The sequence below is a fragment of the Doryrhamphus excisus genome, chromosome 15 (assembly GCF_030265055.1).
Source record: "Doryrhamphus excisus isolate RoL2022-K1 chromosome 15, RoL_Dexc_1.0, whole genome shotgun sequence".
In the NCBI taxonomy this organism is placed as follows: Eukaryota; Metazoa; Chordata; class Actinopteri; order Syngnathiformes; family Syngnathidae; genus Doryrhamphus; species Doryrhamphus excisus.
The window spans coordinates 444,030-468,347 of record NC_080480.1 but is presented as its reverse complement, the minus strand read 5'-3'; the positions used below and the strand labels follow the sequence as shown (position 1 = coordinate 468,347).

Here is a 24,318-nt window from a genome sequence, read left to right as displayed (position 1 = left end):
TTGCAATCTAACCATGTTGGTTCATTCATTAATGCAGAGGTATTGCTCTCATGTCATGAAAAGGAACAGCTGATCCATTTATGGCCACTCCCCTCTTGTCAAACTGTCAGTGATCTTATGTTAACAGATTAGCTGTATGGCTTATAATTAATATGGTTTCTAATTGGCCTGGTGTAGATTGGCTGTATGGGCTCTAAAACCGATTTACATTACCAGCCTTTGTGTAGTTGATCCTAGAGAAATAATGTGGTTCTTTCTGGTTTCTGTGATCATCAACACAGTGGTTACATTACTTGTCAGTCAATTCCTGCCACCTAGTGGACAAGACGGGTCATAGCAGCTCCAACACCCCAACTACAGCACAAGGTACTAAGTAGTTTTTTGGTTTTATAGCAGCTCCAACACCCCAACTACAGCAGACAAACAGCATAAAGTACTAAGTAGTTTTTGTTGGTTTTATTTGAAAGATCATGCAGTGCACTTCATGGTGGGAGGTAACATCAGTTTCAAGGATACACATGAAAGGACAGTACTCTTGAAATTACGCAGTACAAAAACATAACTAGCATTACTGAGGAATGTAACAAATTAAATAGCAATAGAGTGAAGGTGTGTGGTGGGGGGGGGGGGGGTGCAACGCTATAGTTTGCACTGCAGATCTTAATAGGTTAAAGTAGTTTGTAACCCTGTCGTGTAAATACAAAAAACACCTAGATTAGGTAGGGAACTTAAAATGTCAAAAAAAGCAATAAATTACTTCTTTGTGTGTTTACTGGGGGAACTGGGGCGGCATAGCATAGGACACGAGGGGGGGTGGATGCTGCTGAGGAGCCTGTGCTGGGGGGAAGGGGAAGGGAGGGTGGCTGGTGCCATTCTGCTGGGGCTGGAAGTTGTTCTGAGGGGGGTAGGCCGCCGCCTGGTTATTAAAGGACTGTCCATTGCCGTTGTAGCTGCCCCCCCCAAAGCCGTTGCTGCCGCCGCCATTGTTCCCCCCGTAGCCTCCATTCTGTGTGTTTGCACTGAACGCCTTGTTTGGTCCGTTATCAAAGCCCCGACTGCCATCCCTGTCCCTAAAACTGCCAAAATCTCTCCTTCCTGACGAATACCTATCCCGGCGCTCGTAATCACCACCTCTGCCGCCCCTTGAACGACCTGCAGAGACAAGAAGAAGAAGAAGCACGTCACCCTCGAGGGTCTACGGTGGAGGCATTTAACAATGGCTACCTAAAAGGATGACGGTGAAACCATCCATCCTGAGAACAAGCGGCAGAAAAATAAAGCGGCTGCAGTTGACAGCACCGTTTCTGTATCTCACCAATTTGATTTACCTCCTCTGACTTCCGCCATTTGGAGGAGCTTTGGGTTGATGGCCTGGTTGGCCTCGCGGAGCACAGAGACGAGGTCGCTGGCCTGCCTCATGTTGTTGGGGGTGAAGAAGGTGTAAGCCGTGCCTGTCTTTTGGCTACGGGCCGTTCTGCCAATGCGGTGGATATAGTCCTCAGAGTTGTTGGGGTAGTCAAAGTTGATGACAAATTTCACGTCCTCAACATCTGTAAGATTGTGTTGGTGTGGCAAAAAGGGAGGAGGAGAGCACACAAAAGACGTGCGCCAGCGCCACCACAACAACCAGACCAAACAGCAGTGTTAGTAGCGTCATGGTGTCGGGCTAAGCCAGATAGTCCGACATGCTGCAAAGTAATGGCGTTAGGAGAACATACATTGGAATAACGGGGAGACTACGGTGGGAAGAGAGAACCAATGCACACTCCATTCGCGTCTAATCGAGGGGAATGAGGAGGAGCAAAGAAAAAAAAAAAATCCTCCAGGTCATGGCTGAACCACCATCGGAAAGACTGGATCAGGTCTTACCCTTCGTTGGAGTATGCATTCACTAGTCCGTTCCCATAGCAGCACCCCCCACAGTCACGTGACCAGGCTGTCTACACAGTTAAAGTCTCCTAGTGCCTAGCGCCATGTCCACTTGTAAAACGCACTCGTGAGCCGGGTGCTACTAAGTTCAGTCTTTAGCCAACGCACTGGAGATCTGAACCAATTTGCAGGATGCCTACAAAAACTGCACCCCAGTCGGCGCGGCAAGATTATCCCAGCGATCATAGTCTCTCGTTGGCAGGTCTCGACATGACTTTGTAACGCAGGCGAGGGAGGAGTGTGAGCTTGGATTTTGCCCAAAGGTGTCCAACTAGCATGTCCCACTGTCACCAAAAGCGCCAGTAGCCATGTTATTGCAGAGGTGAGATTCCAATCGATCTTACAAGCTGCTCAACCGACAGAAGTTTAACTGCAACAGCGACGCCACCCATGCTTTACAACAAGTCTGCACAACAGAAAGCACCTTCGGAATGACTCGGGACCGGGCGGCGGGGCTTTGAGCTGGGACAGTTACAGAGCCTGGGTGTGTGACGCAGTCCAAACCATTGCCAGAGAACAGGCGAGCATTTGGGGGAGGAACTGTAGGCAGCCCTCAACACACCCCCGACTTTTAGACAGGCCAGCGCGTTATGCTGCACTCGGACCTTGTCACCTCTGTTTATGTGCACAACTGGGAGACCCGTGCCTCGCCAGTCAGGACACCTCCAAGAATCCTCCTTCCCCCTCTGGAGACCTGGGCTTGTCATGCCAAGGCCCTGCCATACAGACTGCTCCTTTGGGTAAGGGGAGAGACTCAGAAAGAAGCAGAAAAGTTAAAGAAAGCAGATGTACTTTCTTTCATAGTCATAAAGGACTTCAGGGAGGATACTGACCTAGACCTCTGGAGGCGACATCTGTGGCGATGAGAATCGGAGCCTTGCCGTATTTGAACTCTAGAAAAGATATTTGGACAAAGGATGTGATGCCACGCAGGCTGTAAAAGGAAAAGGGTGAATAAATGGAAACTCACCATTAAGAACCCAGTCTCTCTCCTGCTGGCTCTTATCTCCATGGATTCCCATGGCTGGCCATCTATAGAATCAGTCATTCATCAAGATTCATTCAAGATTGCGTAATAGTAAATTGCATTAAGACCTACCCGTCCCGCCTCATCCTCCTGGTCAGGTCATCACATCGCCTCTTTGTCTCCACAAAGATGATGGTCTTGTTCTCCTTCTCGCTCATGATTTCCTCCAGCAGGCGAATTAGTCTGTTGGAGCAAACCACAGAAACGAGGGTTATTTGGTTTATTGCCCAAGGAGCACCTTCTGGCTTGAATGTGGAGAATGGACTCACTTGTTCTCCTTCTCGCCATCGTTGCACACATCGACAATCTGAAGGATGTTGTGGTTGGCACTGAGTTGCAGGGCGCCAACGTTGATCTGCACGTAGTCTTTCAGGAAGTCTTCAGCCAACTGACGCACCTCTTTGGGCCAAGTGGCGCTCCACATCAGAGTTTGCCGATCAGGCTGCATTTAAAAAACAATTTTAGGGGGGGTACTTTAATGCCAGGGTGGGGCAACAAATGCAACTTACATCAATGCAAATTAAATCCAGTACATACTGGGCTGTTCCTAAAAACTCACCCTGATTTGGTCAACAATCTTCCTGATCTGTGGTTCAAAGCCCATGTCCAGCATTCTGTCAGCCTCGTCCAACACGAGGTAAGTGCAGCGACGCAGGTTAGTCTTTCCTGCTTCAAGGAAGTCAATAAGCCTGCCTGGCGTTGCAATGCAAATCTCCACACCTTCAAAGGGGGGAAACATTTTATTGTTAAAAAGGTTTAACCTCCACAGCACAAAGCGGTCAAGTCAAGTCAGCCGCTGCACGTTACCTCTTTCAAGATCACGGATCTGTGGCCCCTTGGGTGCTCCTCCATAGATGCAGGTGGACTTGAGGCGAGAGGCTCTGCCGTACTCTGCAGCCACCTGCTGTACCTGCTGTGCCAGCTCACGTGTTGGGGCCAGCACCAAGCACTACCAAAGGACATTCTCATTAATGCCATGAATCCATCCATATTGGTGATTGTCAATTCAACCGGGCTAAACTGTGACCAGTCAAGCAATTCTTATTATCATATCAAGATTTTGCTCTACCAGTTTGCCCTGATTCACAAACAATGAGCTTGTGTAACTTGTCAATAGAGTAGGTGACACTGCCAGTTTTAACTTGTACGCTTGGCCGCACATTACAATGCATTTGTTCAGCGAGAGATACAATGTGTGCTCGTTAGCTTTAAAAATCACCCGCACATACATATGTGTGTGTGCAAATTAGGCGGCGTCTAGCAATACAGCAAATTACCAATGCAGATGCAGTAGCTAAAACAAAATCCTTTGTGAATACTTACAATGGGTCCATCACCACGCTCCAGGAAAGGCTGGTGGTTGATGTGAACAATCGCAGGCAACAGGTACTGGAAAATAAAATGAAATAAGCACGGTTACAACAACGAAGTAGACAACACAAGTCAAAATAAAAAAAAAAAACAAAACAAAGAAACACTCCCTACCGATAGAGTTTTGCCAGAGCCAGTCTGGGCGATGCCGACCATATCATTGCCACTCAGTGCTAAAGGCCAGCCCTGAGCCTGAATGGGGGTTGGTTCAGTCCAGTTTTGCTTGTTGATCACATCCATAACGTAGGCTGGTAGGAGGAAAAAATAATATTGGGAATTCTTCAACATTTATATAATGTAATATATATCATATAATTTGTAAACTTACATGGAAAACTTGCTTCGTGGAAATTTACGATGGGATTTGGGCAGTTTCTCCCCTTCACCGTGATCGTTTTGGCCCTCCTGTATTGTTCAACTTCTTGCTACAGTAGGGAAGCATTGGAAGTAGGAGTACAGAGAAACAGTGGTTGTGTAACAGCACGTGTAGAGGGTTCACCCAAGACCGGTTGCATAACAGACCATGCTGATACGTACCATAGGCCTCCTCGATACATCAGGGTGCTCCTGGTAAAAGTTTTTCTCGAACTTAGGAAGCTCGTCCAGATTCCAGTGTTTCTTCCTTAGGCGGTCACCAGGGTTGCCGAACTTTCCTCCACCGCCACCACCGCCTCGGCTCCCACCAAAACGAGGAGGGCCGCCGCCGTAGCTGAAATACAAAGTTCGCTCGATTCGGTCACTAATGTCATTGAACCAAGGGGAATGGGGTGGAAAAAGAATATATTTATCTACGTCATTATACCTGCAAGTCTATAAAGTGTCATATACTTTCCAGCCGGTAGAGGAACAATGGAAGCAGCCGGCATTTTGTGTGAGCTATAACATTGCCACATGGCGAATAGCCGACTAGCTAAGAAAAAGGTATCAACTCCTGTTATTGCAACAACATATCGAACACTGTGTCAAAATAGCCATCTAAAAAGCAACACTTACAGCTTCGTTGCATTAGTATTGCGCCTCCAATGCATCGGGTAACGTCGAACTAACAAAGTGTTAGCATGAAGCTAACGGGCAGCCGCTAAAGCAGGCACAAGGCCAGACTAGGCCGCCAGCCAAAGACACCGGGGTGCCTTTATCGTACAACCCATGTGGTCATATGGCACTGTAAATGGCGCGCTAAATGGTAAATGAAATAGTTGAATTATGTTCTAAACCGAGAACATGGCGGCGTGTTATCCTTCAATCGTTTTCTTGGTTACGACCAGTCAGCCATTTTCCACGAGAGGCGAAAACCACCTTGAACAATTGGAAAAAAAGGTTCTTACCCTCGGTCTCTGTCCCTATCCCTGTCTCTGCCACGGTCTCTGTCGGCGTATCCCGGCATGTTTGTTACTTTGTGTGTAAAGTTAAATAATAAAAAAAATAGATCAATCGACTTCCCTGCCACCGATTTACTTAACGATCGGTAGCGGTGCTGAAATGCCGGTAAAAGAAAAGGGAGGTCCGGTTTATATAATCAGGGGAAGTACTACTTCCGCCGTATTCATCCGCAGTGTGGTTTTTAACTTCAGCAGAGGTGGAGACGACCGTGTTCCGGAAGAGAAACGAAACAAAATTAATTCAAGTGTCCACGTCCTCCAAACACCTGTTGGATTAAAATATGTTTCTTTACCTTACAATAAGTTCTTTATGAGAGTATATTTACGCCCCGTTCCACCGTTCGAAAACAGCTGATGTGAGCGGATGAATATGTTCCAGCCAGACATCGGCAATGCGGCTTCACACGAAATACGGCAAATGACGTCATCAGGACAGAGTTAAACGAAACGTGAACGCACGGCATGCTTTCTTCAAAAACTAAACATTACATTCACTAATCTTTCACCAAACACGTTTCAGTTCATATTTATGTTCATGTTTGTGTCTAAAGTGTGGCCCAAAGCCACCCATTTATATGTGCATGCTAGGGATACACAAGCTCATGCTTTAGAAGACAAACTGTGTCTAAAAAAAAAAGGACCAGTCATGTACAAGGCCTTACATTGTTAGACAAAGGCAAGTTTAATTAGAACTAATTACACACAAAAATAAAATACTCTTACAAAATGGTAGTGTTAACATACATGAAATTGCATCAGTCAGCTATGAGAGATAATAATAGTCCTAGTGGATCATGCTATAAAAAACATAAAAGGCAAGAGTTGCATTTCTTCTCCTTCACTGGGTTCCTCCTAAAAAGTTCAGCTCTGCAGTAGGGGCATCAATGGGGCATCAGTGGGGCATCAGTGGGGCGATGCCGAGCAGAAAGTGTGGGAACAGACGGCAAGGTTGATCTATCCGCTTGTGCACTGGACTTCTAAGTGGATGAATACGCAGCAGAGGTCCCGTTTCATACTCGCCGTTTGTGCAAGTCAATCAGTTTGTAATTAAGTTAAAGATAAATTAGGGCTTGTTTGATCCACATACAGTTTATGAACAATATCTGGTCACTGTACAAAGCACCATGTGAGGACACTTGTCATTTTACCTCAAGTTGTCTTCTGTGTATGCAAACGTTAAGAACAGTCCGCGGTCATAGAGATTGCTCGACAGGCAGCATTTTTTTTAAACATTCGATATATTCATATTCAATGGTAGTAAGAAGTGTATGACAAATAAAATATGAAGACAATTGTCTCAATCAGCTCATTTCCAAGCAGGTGTTGATGTTGAGACATACAAGCATCCAATGGAGAAGCAGATATTTTGAAAGTAAAATGTTCACAATTGGCTTGTGGACAAAAAAAGAAGCTTTGTATGATATCCCCTGAGAATGTGGCGAGGAAGAGATCTTATTCTTGCAAAAGTTTTGTCTTTTTTTGGGCCACAGACATGGGTGGTACGTAGAAATCAATCAAAGCATGCGTGGTTCCCATGAAAAACAAACCATGGTGTTTAGCACCACATGGACTCAAGGTAGTAAATCACTGATCACTCTGGACTCTGGGCTGGAGGGCGGGGGGGTTAAAAGAAAAACCTTAGAATTCATATTTGTCGAGGGTAAAAAGCATAAAACATAACTTTGCTTGAAGTAGCTGCAGAGTGATATCAGCATGTTTTTAAAGGGGCTGCTGAGTTTTTTACCGAGCTGACGATTGGTCAGCTTTTAAGACATACGCCTCTCCCTAAAAGGTCAAAGGTTAGAGGTTCCAGAATACACCAACAGATTGTTGACGTTCAGCTTATTTGAGTTCCTTTTAACAGCAACAACATTGCATGGAAGGATGGCAAGGGGGGGTTGTGATATACAAATATTTGTATATACCGGCAATAAATTAGATATATTAGATAGAACTTTACTCACTCTCTTCCATTTTCCCTATTATAGAAAAATAACACATTTCAAGCTCTTCATTCATTGTCAAAGAAACAAGTTGAGCGTGTAAAATGGGTTTGTGGGTACGTGGCGTGCGGTTGTGCGGTTGTGCGGCGACTCGTGGGGGTCTATGCTGCCGTCTTTGGCGCAGGCGGGGGGGGGGGTCTCAGTCTGCACATAGAGTACCCCTAACCTCCCAGCCTTGGCCTTCCCGCCAGCCCCCTTGTGATCAGTCCAAGGCACACTCTGTATGAGAAGTTGGTGTTTCCGAGTGGTTGTGGTAACCATCCATTACCCTGTACTCCAGCAGACACATCAGTCTTGGGTGGGTGGGATCCGTGTGGAAAGATGGAGCCTTGCTACATGGATTTCAAAAAAGAAGCTTGAATGACGTTAGGAAAAAAGGAAGAGTCGGCGAATCCTGCAGGTTCCAAAAGTTAGTAGCTAGTTATTAGCAGCTGCAGTTGTTTTGTTCAACAATAAAAGAGACCAACGAGTGTCTGATGTGTGTGAAGGAAAAAAAAACAGCATCAGATAATAAATTTTGGTCATCTCTGCCCCGCGTCTCCCTGGGGGAGCCAATGTGGACCACCCCTCGGGTTGGGCGGCGGGCGGCTGCTCGGGGGGCCAAAGCACGTTTCCTCTGCTGGTGGTGGATGACGTTGATGACGCGCCTCCGTTAGAGTCACTCCACAGCGAAGCCGCACGTCTCCTCAATGGCGGTGAGCAGCTTGTCGTACAGTTTGTCGTAGCTTTCATAGGGAGGAATGTCGATCCGATTGAAACTGCAAAAAACAGGAAGAGGCACGGATGTGGAAATATACAGAATGGACACAAGTATTGGGACACCTGCGGGTCAGAGGTCGGGGGTGAGGGTCACATACTGAAAATGGATGGACGCCGAGGGCCACTATGGTATGTTCTAATGTGCTAAACCAGGGGTCGGCAACCTTTATTATCAAAAGAGCCATTTTACCCACACGCTTACTAAAGGAAAACAGACAGGAAGCATAAATGTAAGCCAGAGAAGACAAAGTAGAATTAAAAACTCCAATGCTCCTTTTGGGGGGGGGGGGGGTCTGTAGCAGCCAAACACCCCTCCATTCCTTGAGCTCATCCAATCACGAGTCAGAACTCATTCACTTCAATTCATTCAGGGTCTCACAGAAAGTCAGATTTTTTAAGAACTCATTAAAAAAATGCATATTTTTTTCCCCATTGAGGTGTTAAAAAAATACAGGGAGCCACAACAAAGAGGCCGAAGAGCCAAATGCGGCTCTGGAGCCATGGGTTGCTGACCCCTGTGCTAAACTATTAGCATTAACAACTGAGTGTAGATTATTCATAACAAATTCATTTTACTTTTAGAGAACGCCAACAAAAAACGGGGTGCAGGTGAAAAATGGCTTTGGCTTTGCATATTTCAAAGAACTTTTCCCATGGAACTGGAACTGGAGATATAGTGGGTTACTTGAGTGGTGTTGAAATGAACAAAATGAGCGCAGTATGCCACACGTCAGCTAAAGACGTCACATCATTATTTGTCAAGTGTGCCGCTTTAGACTAACGACCCTCACCAAATCAGCGTCTAGCCAGCGTCATCTGTGTATGTTTAAAAAAAAAAGAGAATTTACTGACCAGGTGTGGGCTTTGGGGAGGTTGTTGGCGTTGGCATCGATCTGGTGGATGGTAAACAGTCGTGGGCCAGCAGCTCCTACAAGGACCAACATTGAAACATGTCAGTCAAATCAGCCCAGCTCATTTTCACAGGAACATGTCAGAGGAGTGGATGGCGGTCCATGATTTGCTGACCAAGACTCCAGAGACCATGTGGGCGCTAGGATCAAGGTCACAGACCAAGTTGCATAACGTGTCTTTGTTTTTGCTCCTCCAGATGTTTTGCACTGTTGACTCGTGTTGACCCCCCCAGGAGACGAGCGCCCACAGTGTGCTTCCCCATGCCTGGATGCTTTGGCTCGGAGTAGCACTGGCACCCAGCTGGGCCCCACGGAAACACACGCACTCTGGGTTCAACTCAGAGATGCGGAGGGGAGAACATCTCTGATCTCTGACAATCTCTCTATGAGGATAGTTTAGACCAGGGGTGCTCATTAAGTCGATCGCGAGCTACCGGTCGATCGCGGAGGTGGTACTGGTCGATCGCTGGTCGATCGCGGCGTGACATTAAAAAAATATCATCCCAGCATCAATGCCGTCACTTGATTGACATACAGGGCAGCCATTCAGATGACAACTGAATGTTGCCCTTCGGGCGACCAATCAAATCAAACAACGTCTCTAAGTGCAGCAGAACTTACGATGTCAGCCTATCATCCATCCCCGTTACTTGATTGACATACAGGACAACCAGTCAGATGACAACTGAATTTTGACCTTTAGGTCACCGCTCATGCGTAAACAACGATGCAAAGTGCTAAGCTAGTCGGCGAATTGCGAGATTTTAAGCCCTCGCTAAAGTTTATGGTCACTAAAATGAGTGAAGGAGCTGGACCAAGTAAAAAGGCAAAAACTGGACCAAGTAAAAAGGCAAAAAACATATCACTTCCATACGGATATGGAATATTATACAGATATTGTGATACGGATATTATCCATGACTGATAAACATTTGGAAGTGTGCTTGAGGCTGGCTATCAGCAGCTACTGTCCGGACTATGCATCCCTAGCTGGTTCAATTCAGTGCAAGTCATCAAAGTAAACTCAGGTAATTACAAAAAATGTTAATAGTTAATTATGTGTGTTTTGCAATATTGGCTCATTTGGTTATGTAAGGTACATCAACATACATTGTACGTACAAATAATCCTCAATACATTTGAAAATAAATAGATGTTTTGCATTTTTGTAGTGGGTAGATCATTTTGACTCGGTCATTTTAAAAGTAGCTCGCATGCTGAAAAAGTGTGAGCACCCCTGGTTTAGACTTACCTTGGAGGGCCTTGAAGCCTTGCAGGGGAACCCTGGAGGAGCCCGTGACGAACTGCAGCAGACGAGCTCTTCGCTCCTCGTCGAAGGACTCCACGGCTTTCCAGAACCACTTGACAATGTTACTGTCCGGAGTGCAGTGCTTGAGCCGCGTGTTGGACTTCCAGTCATTGATGTCGATTTTCCCCAGGCCGCATACGATCAGCTGCAGGCGAGGAAAGACGCTGGTTATTTTTCTTCACGCACAAAAACTCACTGGTCTACCTGCTGAGTCGCTGCCGCCATGGCGTTGGTTTTTGTCAAGCGCTCAGGTCTACCTTTTTATTTCCCACGGTACTTGAACACATCAGAGTTAGAGTTACTGTTAGGGTTATGATTAGGGTTACTGTTACAGATAGGTTTGGGGTTACGGTTAGGGTTATGGTTACTGTTGCTGTTAGGGTTACTGTTATGGTTATGATTAGGGTTACTGTTATGGTTATGATTAGGGTTACTGTTAGGGTTAGGATCATCAATCATAGGAAGATTAAACCGGGTTAAATACTACATCAGGACTCTGATTGGATCTGTTCATCAATCATCTTACCTTAGAGGTGACTAACTATACATTTTATATTTTAATGTATTAAATAAGTGTTAGAATATAGTTATTCTACGTTAGAACAAAATGAATGTTCCCCAGAGGTTTACTGGCCTTTAGCACATCATATTTTAGATTTATTTTATATTCCAATTGTTCATACTACATTAACTACAAACAACTACATTGAAGCCGTCACAATCAGAGCCGCTATTTCATCTTTTTGTATTTCATATAATATAGTTATAGTTATTATAATATAGTTATGGGTCCGGCCCTAGTTCACTGAGCCAATCAACTGCCTTCATTTTGTTGCCGTTGGGTATTTTCTATCTGTAGCAGATGTAAATAAAGCCACGTGACAAAGTGAAAGCACCTCCAGCTCCTTCTCGTCGAAGGCCTTCAGGAGGTGTTGGGGGATGACTTCGTTGAAGCCCTTCTGCAGGGCCAGGAACTGGGCCTCGATGCCTCGCAGGAAGCGCCAGTTGACGTACAGGCGGACGTATTCCTTCTTGGTGTCCTGCGTGACGGGGATGCTCTTTCCGTTGGGCTTGAGCTCATGCTGGATGATCTCCCCGTAGGCGTTGTGTTCCACACAGAAGGTGTGGTCCAACACGCCTGTGATGTCGTTGTCCCTGAGGAGACGGAGAGCTTGGATTAACCCGCCTACGCCATGATTGTTGATGACTGGGGAGGTAGAGATTCATCCCCCGTATGATGGACACATGTAAGAAGTGCATGGCGGCCTTTTTAACGCCATCAGACTGAAACTTGTTTTAATCTATTAGCACTGAGAGTACTCCAAATATCCATGTACTTTTATGTTTACATGCCATTGTTTTGACATGTATTGATAAGTTAATTGATGATGTAAATCAATCCCAAAAGGCTTTCCCACAGTAACCACTAGGGGGCGCTGTCACCCTTGTATTGGGAAGGCAGGGGTCCCCAAAAAGGAAGGAGGTGAGCTGAATGGTGCTGTGTTGCTACAATGAAGCTAAGCTTTATTTACTAAGCAGTGCTATATCAAGCTGTGCCGTGGTCTTTATGAGAGTTTGTGGTCATTTATGATCAAATACTACGTTTTCTCAGGAGATACCATCTGGAGAGAGAAGCTCTGCCTTTATTGTAAAAAGCACGGCCACCCATGCATTGGAATTCTTAGCATTCATCAGACGAGTAGACCAACATATCTGTGCATCGACACGGCTCTAGCAGACACGCAACGTGACTTTTGTAAGCTAACATCACATCAAACGTCGTCCAGATGAAGACAGATGTACGTACAGGATCCACACCAGGCTGTTGTGCAGGTCCGGGTCTACGGACTCCATGTCGTCCAGGGTTATGGGTTTACCCAGCAGCTGTTTGTAGAAGGGTAAGGTGAAGCCTCCGTCTATGTAGTGACCGTGGAACACCGCCATGCCCATGATGCGGCCCACAAAGTGGAAGTATGACAAGTGCTCCTAGACGAGGGGGGGGTCAAACACACCTTTAGTTACCTGTGGAATTTTTAGATTAAGTATTTATTATGTCATTTTATTGTAAAGGCAAATATTATGGGAATTTTAATTTTTAATAATTTACAAGAACAAAGTTTAAAAAATTTTTTTTTAAGTTAAATGGAAAAAAACAACAGTAATTTTATGAAAATAATGTCAAAATATTAAGAGAAAACCACTTCCTAATGAGGAAAAAGACATGAAGTGACGGATAATATTATGAGGAAAAATAATGTACTAGTAATACGGTCATTCTAGTTGCAGAGTGGAAATATTTATAAAAAAAGAACAATTTTCCAGAAGTAGTAATAGCAGTAAAACCAAAATAAAATGGTCATTTCGGGGGGAAATGTTAATATTATGGAAAATACTATACAAAGGTTATTATTATAGTTATTATTTTATAACTATCACCCCTGATAGAAGCCTCTAAGTGTCCATGACTCACAGGGTTTACAGCCGAGTCGGGGTTAATCTGCAGCGTGTAGATGTCATCACGGGAGTATTGGAACAGACCGTAGTACGGGTTGAGCATCTCATGTGATAGAAGATAGAGCCACTCCCTAAACACAAGGAGTCAGCAAAGGTCCATGGGTACTTTGGTACACGTTTTCCCTGATCAAACTGTTCGATTTGGTGAGAATTGGTGAGAAGTTCACTCTTACCGAGCAACCCCTCCGTAATCCAGACCTTCTTCTCCCCGAAACTTCACCATGAGCCTTTTCCACAAGTCCTTTGGCCTCATTTTCATGACCTGTCGATAAGACTCCTGCAAAGCGGGCATACCGCACTCAGGGTTAGGACACATTAGGAACGCTGCGTCAGTCCGCGGCTAACACGTGCCCGTTCAAGTGCCCATTCAGGTCGTAAGTCATGGAAGTCAGCGATGTCTGGCACAGCCTCAACAAGGTGACGTCAGCCAACAAAAATGTCTTCAGTTCAGATGAACAGACGTGGCTTTTCCAGCGCATATTTTATGAGGGTCTAGTAGTCCTTTGCAGGTGGTGCTGCACTGATAAAAACCTCACAGACCACTGAGCAAAGGTACTAGGGAAAGGGTCGCTGAAATAACAGCATGTGTACGTGTACGTGTACGTGTAGGTCTGACAGTGGGACTGTATGATGGCGGACACGTCTGACATCACTGACAATCACGCCGTGCCCACCTCAAATATCTCCTCACGGGACACCTCGATGCGACAATGCCCGGCCTGCGGCTGCTGCTGGGACAGCTCCTGTCGGAGGATCTTCAGCTTCTGGACCAGGTCTCTCTTGTACTTGGGCACGGTCAGACACTCCGCCTCGTCCGGGAGCTGACCCGTGGACACCAGAGCCTGCTGGACCTGCTCCTTCAGCTGGTTCTGGCGACTGGGGGGGGGGGGGGCAAACGAAAAGGACAGGGAAGGAGTGACGGTGATGAAATATCTGTTTATGCTGAAATGTAGTAAATACCTCGGTCATGCATTTCATTAGTTGTTGTCTGTCATAATCATAATAATCATATTCACTCCCTTGGAGCGCTTCCTGCTTCCCAGCATGCTTTGCAGTACTTGTTTGGTAAAAATGTGCTCAAGTTGTTGTTTATTATTCCCTGTAGTAGTAGTAGTAGTAGTAATAGTAGTGGTACTAGTGGTAGTGGTAGTGGTGGTAGCAGTAGTAGTAGTGGTGGTGGTGGTAGTAGTAGTAGTAGTAGTAGTAGTGGTAATAGTCGTCCAGTGTGTTTCCTTAACTGCCGTCATTATTGTGTTTGCACCTGAACCTGGACTGGAGCTGGTTTTGGACCTCTGTGTCCGCCAGAGTGGGGGGGTGGGGGTGTGGGGGTGGGGGCACAGCAGCCACACGCATAGAGAATCAAAAGGCCCTTTATGGGGTCGCCACTTTATGGGGTCGGACTATTTGCACAATGGCCTTTTGCACTTGAGTGGGGGTCGCGGCCAAGCTGGGCCTTGGGCAGGGTCATAAACACTTGGAAGGAAAACACGGGGGGGGGGGGGGGGGGGGGGGGTCATACAGAAGTTTAAAAAAAGAGTTTTGTTAGGTCATTTGAGAAAAGGAGCTAATCAGAGGAGCTAATCAATAGCGAGCTGGAAGAACCAATAAGACCACGCTTGCTCTCCAGGCTCTCCAGTATCCTTCTAATGGTCTGCCTGGTCTATAATCACATTGACTACTTTGCTTGGTTTGTAGCGTCCGCCAAGTGGAATCCAGTTGGCCTTTTCAATCACTTCCTGTTAGCCCAGCAAGCCACGGGGCCCCGGAGGACTCGCAACAACTCCGCTTGATTCCTTTTATTTCCTGCAGACGAGACTCTGAGGGACGGATGGGAAGTAGGAAGGGCGCTTGTCAGACAGAAACTCAGAGGGTGGGTGGATGGGGGGGGGTACTTTCACCTCCATATAAATACAATATTCCAGCACAGTCCCTCTTGGCCGCCCACAAAAATGGAGCAGAGTTGTCTTTTCTCTTAGCTAATCAGCACTGAGGAACAGAACCCTGCCACGTGGAGCCAACTGGAGCCTACTGGAGCCTACTGGAGCCTACTGGAGCCGACCAACATGAACTCCTTCAACACATAAACCCAATGAAGCCGTGTTTATGTTCTAATCCTAATCTGGAGGGAGATGACCTGTCAGTTGTCATGCAGCTACGTGTGTACAAAACTGGTCTGGAGTCAAGGATTCCGTTGCTGAAAAGTGACCCTGACGTTCAGTTGACGGTCTCTACCGATTTCAGATCAACATTTACAATAAAAGCGGCTGCTGTAATTATTAGATTAGATTCAGCAGCGGAAGGTATAGTCATCATTGTGGCCTCACACATCTTCAGTCTTTACTGTTCTTTCCCAGAATACACCACCGGCCTCGGAGCATCATCTCACCATGGAAAAGGACACATTTGGGAGACCTTGCAGGGGACGGCAGACGAGGAAAAGAAAAAGTGATAGAAAATCCCAGGAAAAGAAGAAAGACGATGGCTTGGCATGCATGGAGCATCTGCAGAGAGCAGGAATGAGGTCGAGCAGAGGCGGCCCTCCGAGGCGCCCGTGCAGCGCTCCGTCTTCGTGAAGCGAGGGCCTACGGGTAACGCAGCGGCCGTTACCGGCACAGTCGGTGTTTGAACAGCTGCACGGGCGCAGGCATCCTCAACGCATGCTTGGCCCGTGCCTTTGAGCATAGACCGGCACATAAAGAGAGCACAGATGGACCGGAGAACACACACACACAAACACACACACACGAACACACACATACACAATTCATGAACAGACTCTGGCATTTCATTGGTTTGCCGTTTGGCAGATGGAAGATTCTTTCCACTCTCCTGCCCCACGTTTGGGATGGACAGTTCGCTAGAGCCTTTATGGTCAGAGACTCCACAAGGCTTAGTTAAGCATGCACCGTTTCTTGAACAGGAAGTAGAATGTGCGAGTGTGCAACAGGGGCGTCCTGGTATAAAAATCAAACCTTACCTCACATTCTGACTTTCTATGCCTCCTCGAGAGCCATTGGAGCTCGGACTGTAAGCGCAAAACAAAGCAATGGGAATCCAGGAAATAAAAGCCTTTCCGAAGACGGGAGGCCACCAAAGGTCAGACTCACTTAAGGACCCGATGCAAGTTGGCAGAGAGGCGCGGGTCGGTGAACTGCGTGGTTCGATTGTTGTGGTCGACGAAGTAAACCCGTCCCGTGGCGGTGTTGCGTATCTCCCATCCGGGAGGCAGAGGACCCAATTCCTCACAGTTGACGTTACTCAGATCCCTGATGTGGGACAGAACAGGAAACAACACATGGAATCACGAAGAGAAGATACCAAAAGGTGTTTGTCCACAGAGGAACGAGGCTGGGAATCCCCTCCTTACGCTCATTACGCCATTTGTCACTGTTGATGTTTCAGACAAGGTCAGACAAGGTCATCAGTCACGTTTAGATCTTTTTCAGGCTGGAATGCCGACTTCCCAAAAGGCATTAACGCTTCCCACATACTGTACATGACCAGGTATGCAGACTAAGACCAGAACCACGATGGCGTCTAGTTGAGCATCTGATGGTCAACTCATGAGGCCTCCTGATTGGCTAGCTGTGCAGGACACACACACGGGGTTCGTACCTGGGTACCCTGGGGTCGTGCCATGTGCTGACGCCTGTCTGCGTGTGGAGGAAGTAGACCTGGCCTTGCTGCGTGGTCCTCTGTTCTGTTGGGCGACAAAGTGAAAGTGATGGTTAATACACGGCCGTCATTTGGATCAGCACCCTGCTTTAACACACAAGCCAATACGCAGTCACGTGACAACTCCGAGCTGGCGTGTGCTTACATAAGAATCCGAGCTGCTGACAGATTTTAGAGGCCTTGCCAAAAGAAGTGAGGAAGCAGACCGGCAACCTCCTAATCTGAGGCACGGGGGGCAAGGCAGCGATACGCTTCCACGGCTCCAAACAAACGTCCCAAAGACGTGCAGCTGGTGTGTGTGTTTGCTTTTACATGAATACGGATGATTGTTTGAGTGTGTGCAGAAGGGGGGGGGGGGGGGGGGAATGGCGGCCGCCAGCCTTTAACAGCTAGATCAACTCAATTAGATTGTCTCAAATGGAGCCGGGATTGCAGGCTCCTCGTGTGGAGCTGCAGCATCATCGCTGTGGTTGTGGAGTCCAACCACAACCACAGCGGGGGGGGGGGGGGGGGGGGGGGGGGGGGGGGCAGCACACCCAGCACAAAGTTCAGAGGGGGTGGAACCTGCTGCACACCACACTCCTCCTTCCTTCCAACTTCCTGTTTTTTCCCTGCCCAGCTTTCATCAAAGCACTTCTGCCACCTTCAATGAACTGCATCAGTGTGGAGTTACATCATCAACTAGCTGCATAAATACATTGTTGGGATTGGGCCTTCTGGTTCATAAAAATGTTAAATAGGTTTTTGGTACTGAATGAGTTCACATTGAATCCTACATCGGGTCTGGAAGCAATACACCGCGAAGGACGAGGGACGGGGGTCCGACTAACCGTAGCCCTCAGGGAGGTCCGGGGGTGTGTGCAGGTGCGTTCTGCTCATGTAGTTGCGGTGCCGCTGGGATCGAACACGCCTCTCCTGGGCCCGCTGGTCACCGTCACTGGGCGGCAACGCTGCGGTGGGCGTGGCACCGTTGGTGCTAATGGGGGTGTTCTCATCCACGATGCAGCTGAGTGGCCGCCCGGGGCTCGAATACTCGGATGCGGGTCTGAGAGGCACACAGGTCGGGGAGTGGGGGGGTGGGACCAATGTGGTTTGGATGTTGTACCGGGCCGTAGCGGGGCACTCACCTGGTCGGCCTCTCCCACTGCGTGGTGCGTGTGATGTGGTTCAAGTATTGGATTCGTCCGGACGCAGTCCTTCTCTCCTCCCAGCTGGCAGCAGAAACAGACGCGTGCGGCAGTCAGCGGACATCGTTACGCAGCCGGGAACTGTCCAGTGGCGTTCCGTCTGGCGGCTCTCTCGGAACGTCCATATTTCATATCCCGCAGCACTAAAAAGCCGCTAAGAGAGCCCCCCCCCACGCTAGCAGACTCACCCATCTGGAAGATCATTGTCGAAGAGTCGACTGCAGTCTACGACGGGGCCTCCCGTGCCGATCCGGTCCCTGGACTGCAGGCTCACTGCAGCAACACATGGCAGACAGATGCCCAACTGGAATTACTAGACAGCAGATTATAGAGCAGGGGTCGGGAACCTTTTTGGCTAAGAGAGCCATGAAGACCAGATATTTTAAAATGTGTATCTGTGAGAGCCATATACATTTTTTTAAACATTGAATGCAATAAAATGTGTGCATTTTTATGTAAGACCAACAGTTTTAGATATAATGGGCTCTAATTACGTAGACCAGGCACACTACCCCACGCCAAGGGGGTGTGGCCAGCACACTTTCGTGAGCAGCGCAGTGTCTAATAATAAATCTAATACTTGCTGCCATTAATGCAACTTCTGCTGCTGCATAGTTTTGAACAGTATTCAGTATATTTCATTCTTTTGGCCATCTTCACCAGAAGGCTTGGTTCTGCAGCTTTAGCTAGGTGACTATTTGACTAAAGGAGGAAAGTTTACATTTACATGTTTTTTTGACATCTCAATGACCGAGGTAGACTACCGCATTACCCAGTAATAATCGAGTTTTGGTGTTTGACCTGGAAAATATCATCAGGAAAGATAGATATGGTTGGCCGTATTGCAGTAGAAAATAAATGGACGGATTAAAATGCATAAGAAAGTTGTTAATTTTGAATATTATTTTTAACAGTCATTTCTGTGATGTTTACTTTAAAATGCTAGCAAAAATGCATTTTTATTGTGGTAAGAAATGCTTGAGAGCCAGATACAGTCATCAAAAGAGCCCTACCTGGCTCCCGAGCCATAGGTTCCCTACCTCTGTTATAGAGTTATAGTGCTGTTATTTTGGCACACGATGCGGCCATATACATTCATGTGTATGAAATATGACACTATTGTAAGGCGGGGCAATAACGGTACAATATGCACTTTACGTTGAGATTGACACAGCTCAGAGAGCTTCCTAATAGCGCCTCCTTGTGAACTCACCCACTATCTGGCCTCTGACGGTGTCGCTGTCATTTGGACTCAGCTTGTTCAAGTCCAGCCTCTGGTCTGTGAAGGGGATACACATGCGGAGACGGAGGGAAAACAAAGACAAACAGGAAATGAGAGCAGAGCAGAAGATCAGATAGGAGGAGAGAGAGAGAGAGGACTCATCAGTTTCAGGGAGCGACATGTGAACAGTACCCCCCCAGTGGGACCTGTTGGGGATGCCCTGCTCTACTGTCGGCATAGCCTCATCTGCCTGCAAGCCACATACTGGGGGGGTGGGGGTGGGGTCCCAAAAATGGATGCTCTGGTCTTTCCAAAGTCCACAGGCTGCAAAATGTGAGTGAGCACCAGGCTTCCGATGCAAAGGTCAAACATTTGACAAATGTCAAGTACAAAGCCTGCACTATTCTGCTGCCAAGTCTGGAAAGTCTTTGTCTGAGAAGTCTTAAAAGACTGGAATTTGGGGGTGGGGGTGGGGGGGAGAAATAAATGAAAATGGCCACTATCTCCGTTGTCTGGGTGTCATGCAGACCAGGCCAGGATGTCTGTCTAGACCAGGGGTCAGCAACCCGCGGCTCCAGAGCCGCATGTGGCTCTCCAGCCTCTTTGTTGCGGCTCCCTTTGCGACGCTTGAATATTTTTTAGCACCCGTGTGGTGAAAATGCACGTCTTTGTTATGAGTTTACAAAAATCCAACTTTGTGTGAGACCATGAATGCATCCTGACTGAGTTCTGACTGGTGACTGAATGAGCAGACAGGATGCTATCCAGTTCTCTCTGACAGGTTAACATGAAGGGAAATGAGTAATACTTTGAGTTATTTGAGTTATTAATTATTATTAATGAGTTATTTGACGATTCTAAAAAATAAATTAGAGCTCATTTAAAAACAAAAGTTTATCTCCAGTACTAGGAAAAGTAGTCCAACTCGACTTTTTTTTTATCTGAACTACTTTGACACCCCCAAATTCCCTCCAATGTTGTTTTAAACATACAACGTTTTGCGGCTCCAGGCTATTTTTCTTTAGTGGGCAAGTGGGTGAAATGGCTCTTTTCATAGTAAAGGTTGCCGACCCCTGGTCTAGACTAAACAGGGAGCGAAGCAGGCGATGGTCAAACCATTACAAGGCTGGCGGGAGGTCAGCAGCCACAAACACAAAACACGCATGGATGTCTGCCGGAATGCGCTGGCTCACGTTTGCGGATTGCGTTTTAAATACAGGCACAGCAGCACACAGAGAGAGAGAAGAAGTACACAAGAAGTACACAAGAAGTACACAATTACACATGAATGGAAAAGGACAACCCCAGACACGCTGCAATTACACACAATGTTGAAGCAGCGCCAGTGCTGCGTTCAGGGCCCCTGGCCAGGGGGGACAAAGCCGCCACTTCTGGGACAGACGCGAGACGGACTAATAGACACGCGAGGATGGTCTAAAGTTGCACCATGATGCACGTCTGCATGAAGTGAGCATCTGTCTGGATGGGCAGCAGATACAGAGGGAAGCTCTTGTTCTCTGTGGTGCAGACATGCCAGTCTATGAAGGAAACTGGGGGTGGGGGGGGGTGGGGGGGGGCAGTGGCAAACCACTCACAGCTGTGGCAAAAGGCTCAGGTTTCCCGTGTCACTCCGGGAGAAAAGCATCGGGGCAGCCCTTTCTTTGGCCCAAAGCTGGTACCACCTCGGCCCACATTGGGGGCGGTGTAGCCGAGGTGGGGGGTTATGTTGATTGGCTCTCCCTGCTCCAAGGCTAAGAGGGCCGGCCCCACTTAGAGAGCGCTGTGACCTGCCTCAGGTCTATTGAGCAATTCCGACCACCGCCAGGAGTTTTCCTAGTTTTTTTTTTTTTTTTTCCCTTTATTTGGGCAAATATGTGAATCATTACAGTGCATTTCTTACATCAATCAAAATATAACTTTCCATTATTTACATTTGTATTCAACTATATATATATATATATATATATATATATATATATATATATATATATATATATATATATATATATATATATATATATATATATATATATATATATATATATATATTCAACTAGCCCAAAAGGAGTAGGCTGAAGCAAAAGCTTATAAATGCCTACCCCTTTTTGCAGGATATAATCATGTTCATGCCACTGTCTTGTTTCCCCTGTTATTATTTTCATTGTAATATTATTATTATTATCATTATTATCATTAATCTTTATCATTATTACCATCATTATAATCATCATTAATATTACCATTTTCATCATTATAGTTAAAATTTTTGTGATTTTTTATTTTTAATTATTTAATTTTACAGACTTCATTGCTTCTTGTAGAGTGTAGAGATTTCATCTGTTATTTTCTGAAATCCGCAGTCTTTGTGTGTCAATTTATTAGCCCACTTTTTTTGTGACATTTACTTATTTTCTGTATTGCATGTGTCTAATCTTATGCATTAAAAAACAAGAAGTTGAGACCGTGTCTGGACAGGTGACCAACCCAAACATCAGTTTCTTCTTGTTAAACCCTACCTGAGGTTTTTAGACGTGTTTATTAGTTTGTGTGTGTCTAGTCTTGTGCATTAGGAAGCAAGGTTTTAGGTCTGTGCTCAAACCAATTTTTGAAGCAATGATGTCTTGCTGTCCATTATTACTATTTTTTGTAAAGTAATAACTAATAATAATTATAATTAATGATAATAATAATGATAATCCCTACCTCTATATTTATGCATGTTAGCCTGGTAGTAATGGTAATGGTAGTTACCATTGAACTCTCATTTCCACCCCCCCAAAACGACATCATCAGATATAGACCAGATCATGACATGCCTCAGGACAGGTACGGCTTCGGTATGACTTACAGCCTGTGTCTTTAAGGCGGTTGATGGCGTTGGATAAAAGGCGAACACATCCCAGGAAGCCAGCCCCTTGTTTCTTGTGAATCTTCTTGTGGTTCCACACGCTGATGGTGATGGAATCTGACTTCCCGATGTAACTGAGAGAGAAACCATCATGAGATAAAGCAGAGCAGACATCGTGGAAAGACAGACAGATCATGAGAGTATAACGGAGTTTGGCAAGGAGCTTGGCATCCGCGGTGAAGAAGACAGGAGACACGGCACCGACGTGTCCGTGGTTCTGTGAATGTTACATGAACGGGGAAGTACGCCTCTTCTGGAAGGAGTACCTTCTCCCCAAAAGTATACATTATAACACCACAGAATGAATTACATGCTCTAGTCCCCGTGCCGTACTATAGCAACACCGGTTGAGACTTGTTCTTGTGTGGGCTCAGGCCCCCTGAATGCAAGCTGTCTCTTCATATCAGACAGAGACGCATCCCACGGTAATTATCCCGGCGGTTACAAAAAAAGGATATGAAACAATAGTCTGAGTAAGACGTCTGGACATTTTGAGTGGAAGCCAAATGCCTGTCTGGGGTGCGATGGGAGACGGAGACTGCGAGGTCAGACAAACGTGCTAGGAGGGAAGGACGAGAAATTCCCGGCCATCTGCAACACCCGGCGTGCAGTAAAAGGCATTAGTCCGGCATGCTGCTCATGTTTAACAGCATACAACGTGTGTATGCTTAAAAAATCTCCACCAAGACTTGTGACGGTGAGGCGGTAACTACTGTAGGCAGGAGACGCAGATAGCGCCATCATAATGCTGGTGAGCCAGGTAACTGGGATTGGCAAATCTTTCTGTGGCCGGCAGTTATGGATCATAACTTCTTCGTGAGTTTGACTTCCCAGTCCTTGGTTTGCTTGGTTAAGTTACACTTACTTAGTTACTGAAAACTCGTCTAAAATCCTAAATCCATCCATGCTCCTGGTCATCAAATGTAAACAAACGCACACGGCTTTCCCCTTAAAGTCAAACGTGACATAAATGGCTAATTTATTGGCAACGTCAAGTCCGGTATCCGGAGCAACCAAACAAACGGAGACAAGCGCTTCCTCCTCCTGCCGGCTACGCACGTCGCTCGGATAAACACTGGAAACTTTCACTCTCACATTTTCACTCATGCGCTCTGCCCCCCCCCCACCCCACCCCCACCCCCCACAGGTTATTTTCACAGGACAAGCCATCTTTGGAAACGGAGATCAGGGTACACGCACGTGGAAGAAAATACTACATCCACATCTATTCCTGTGGATGAAATACTGTTCCAGGAGACGTTTTTAGACTCGCCATTGGAGGTTATGTCATGGCGGCGGGAGCGTTTGGTAGCTTTTCCTGCTGACGTTTTGACAATTGGAAATGTACTCAGGTAAAATGGGGAGCCATGAACACGGGAAGGTGTAATAAGGAACATCCATGAACACGGGAGGGTGTAATAAGGAACATCCATGAACACGGGAAGGTGTAATAAGGAACATCAATGAACACGGGAAGGTGTAATAAGGAACATCCATGAACACGGGAAGGTGTAATAAGGAACATCCATGAACACGGGAAGGTGTAATAAGGAACATCCATGAACACGGGAAGGTGTAATAAGGAACATCCATGAACACGGGAAGGTGTAATAAGGAACATCCATGAACACGGGAAGGTGTAATAAGGAACATCCATGAACACGGGACATATATATATATATACATGGATGTTCAAACCCCATACACTAAAAGAGGCGACTCACAGGTCGTAGTGTTGATTCCACTTGGGATCGAGCGTGTTCCTCACAGTGTCTGTGGAATGGCATTGGCCCGAACCATCCACAACCACCTTGGCAAAAGGATCCGGGAGACCTGAGGGGAGAGGAAAGTAAAGCCACACGGAGATGACCTGTGAATGGGATGACATCAGGGATGCTTGGAATTGCTAAACTCATCTGCATTTACGTCGAGAAACGTAGATTTTAGACGCAAATAAGGATTTGCTGCTTTTCTGTAGGTGGAGGTTTGAACTGTTGGTTGCTTTGATTTGATATGTCCTCTACCATTGGACGATACAATCGTCCTTTGCTACACTGACATTCCAACAGCGCTTCGATCACTCCTCCTACTGTTCAGCTTTGATTATTACTCCTTGGTGAGTTC

At 46.5% G+C, this 24,318-nt stretch overlaps 2 protein-coding genes across 3 annotated transcripts in view; both read right to left on the bottom strand.

The window, feature by feature from the left end:
* Positions 1-441: 441 nt before the first annotated feature.
* On the bottom strand, positions 442-5,823 carry ddx5 (DEAD (Asp-Glu-Ala-Asp) box helicase 5). 2 transcript variants are annotated; one of them, XM_058050023.1, is made up of 13 exons: positions 5,653-5,823; positions 4,865-5,036; positions 4,656-4,752; positions 4,442-4,575; positions 4,280-4,345; positions 3,764-3,905; positions 3,516-3,676; positions 3,226-3,398; positions 3,029-3,139; positions 2,900-2,961; positions 2,763-2,822; positions 1,329-1,550; positions 442-1,152 (listed from the first exon to the last, which is right to left on the bottom strand). In XM_058050023.1, the coding sequence occupies exons 1-13, from the start codon at positions 5,709-5,711 to the stop codon at positions 770-772; spliced, it is 1,842 nt and encodes a 613-aa protein (XP_057906006.1). In that variant the 5' UTR covers positions 5,712-5,823; the 3' UTR covers positions 442-769. The 2 variants fall into 2 exon arrangements, with proteins under 2 accessions (XP_057906006.1, XP_057906007.1); XM_058050024.1 differs by having other exon boundaries at positions 968-1,152; positions 1,316-1,550.
* Positions 5,824-6,350: 527 nt separating this feature from the next.
* smurf2 (SMAD specific E3 ubiquitin protein ligase 2) overlaps positions 6,351-24,318 on the bottom strand; it is a 34,307-nt gene continuing 16,339 nt past the window's right edge. The window contains exons 3-19 of the mRNA XM_058050011.1: positions 23,919-24,027; positions 22,135-22,268; positions 19,278-19,343; positions 18,253-18,337; positions 18,005-18,088; positions 17,708-17,922; positions 16,818-16,902; positions 16,310-16,468; positions 16,180-16,227; positions 13,877-14,078; positions 13,376-13,479; positions 13,159-13,273; positions 12,496-12,674; positions 11,585-11,843; positions 10,632-10,833; positions 9,321-9,396; positions 6,351-8,467 (exon numbers count right to left, since the gene is read on the bottom strand). Of these exons, the coding sequence (XP_057905994.1) occupies positions 8,368-8,467; positions 9,321-9,396; positions 10,632-10,833; positions 11,585-11,843; positions 12,496-12,674; positions 13,159-13,273; positions 13,376-13,479; positions 13,877-14,078; positions 16,180-16,227; positions 16,310-16,468; positions 16,818-16,902; positions 17,708-17,922; positions 18,005-18,088; positions 18,253-18,337; positions 19,278-19,343; positions 22,135-22,268; positions 23,919-24,027 (2,222 nt within the window). The 3' untranslated portion in view covers positions 6,351-8,367. The remainder of the gene's footprint in view (positions 8,468-9,320; positions 9,397-10,631; positions 10,834-11,584; positions 11,844-12,495; positions 12,675-13,158; positions 13,274-13,375; positions 13,480-13,876; positions 14,079-16,179; positions 16,228-16,309; positions 16,469-16,817; positions 16,903-17,707; positions 17,923-18,004; positions 18,089-18,252; positions 18,338-19,277; positions 19,344-22,134; positions 22,269-23,918; positions 24,028-24,318) is intronic.

Coding starts and splice junctions, on each gene's coding strand:
- ddx5 (XM_058050023.1), bottom strand. CDS start 5,711: ATGCCGGGATACGCCGACAGAGACCGTGGCAGAGACAGGGATAGGGAC. Junction 5,037..5,652: donor GATAGGGACAGAGACCGAGG/GTAAGAACCTTT, acceptor TTTGTATTTCAG/CTACGGCGGCGGCCCTCCTC. Junction 1,551..2,762: donor TGTCGCCTCCAGAGGTCTAG/GTCAGTATCCTC, acceptor ACAATCTTACAG/ATGTTGAGGACGTGAAATTT.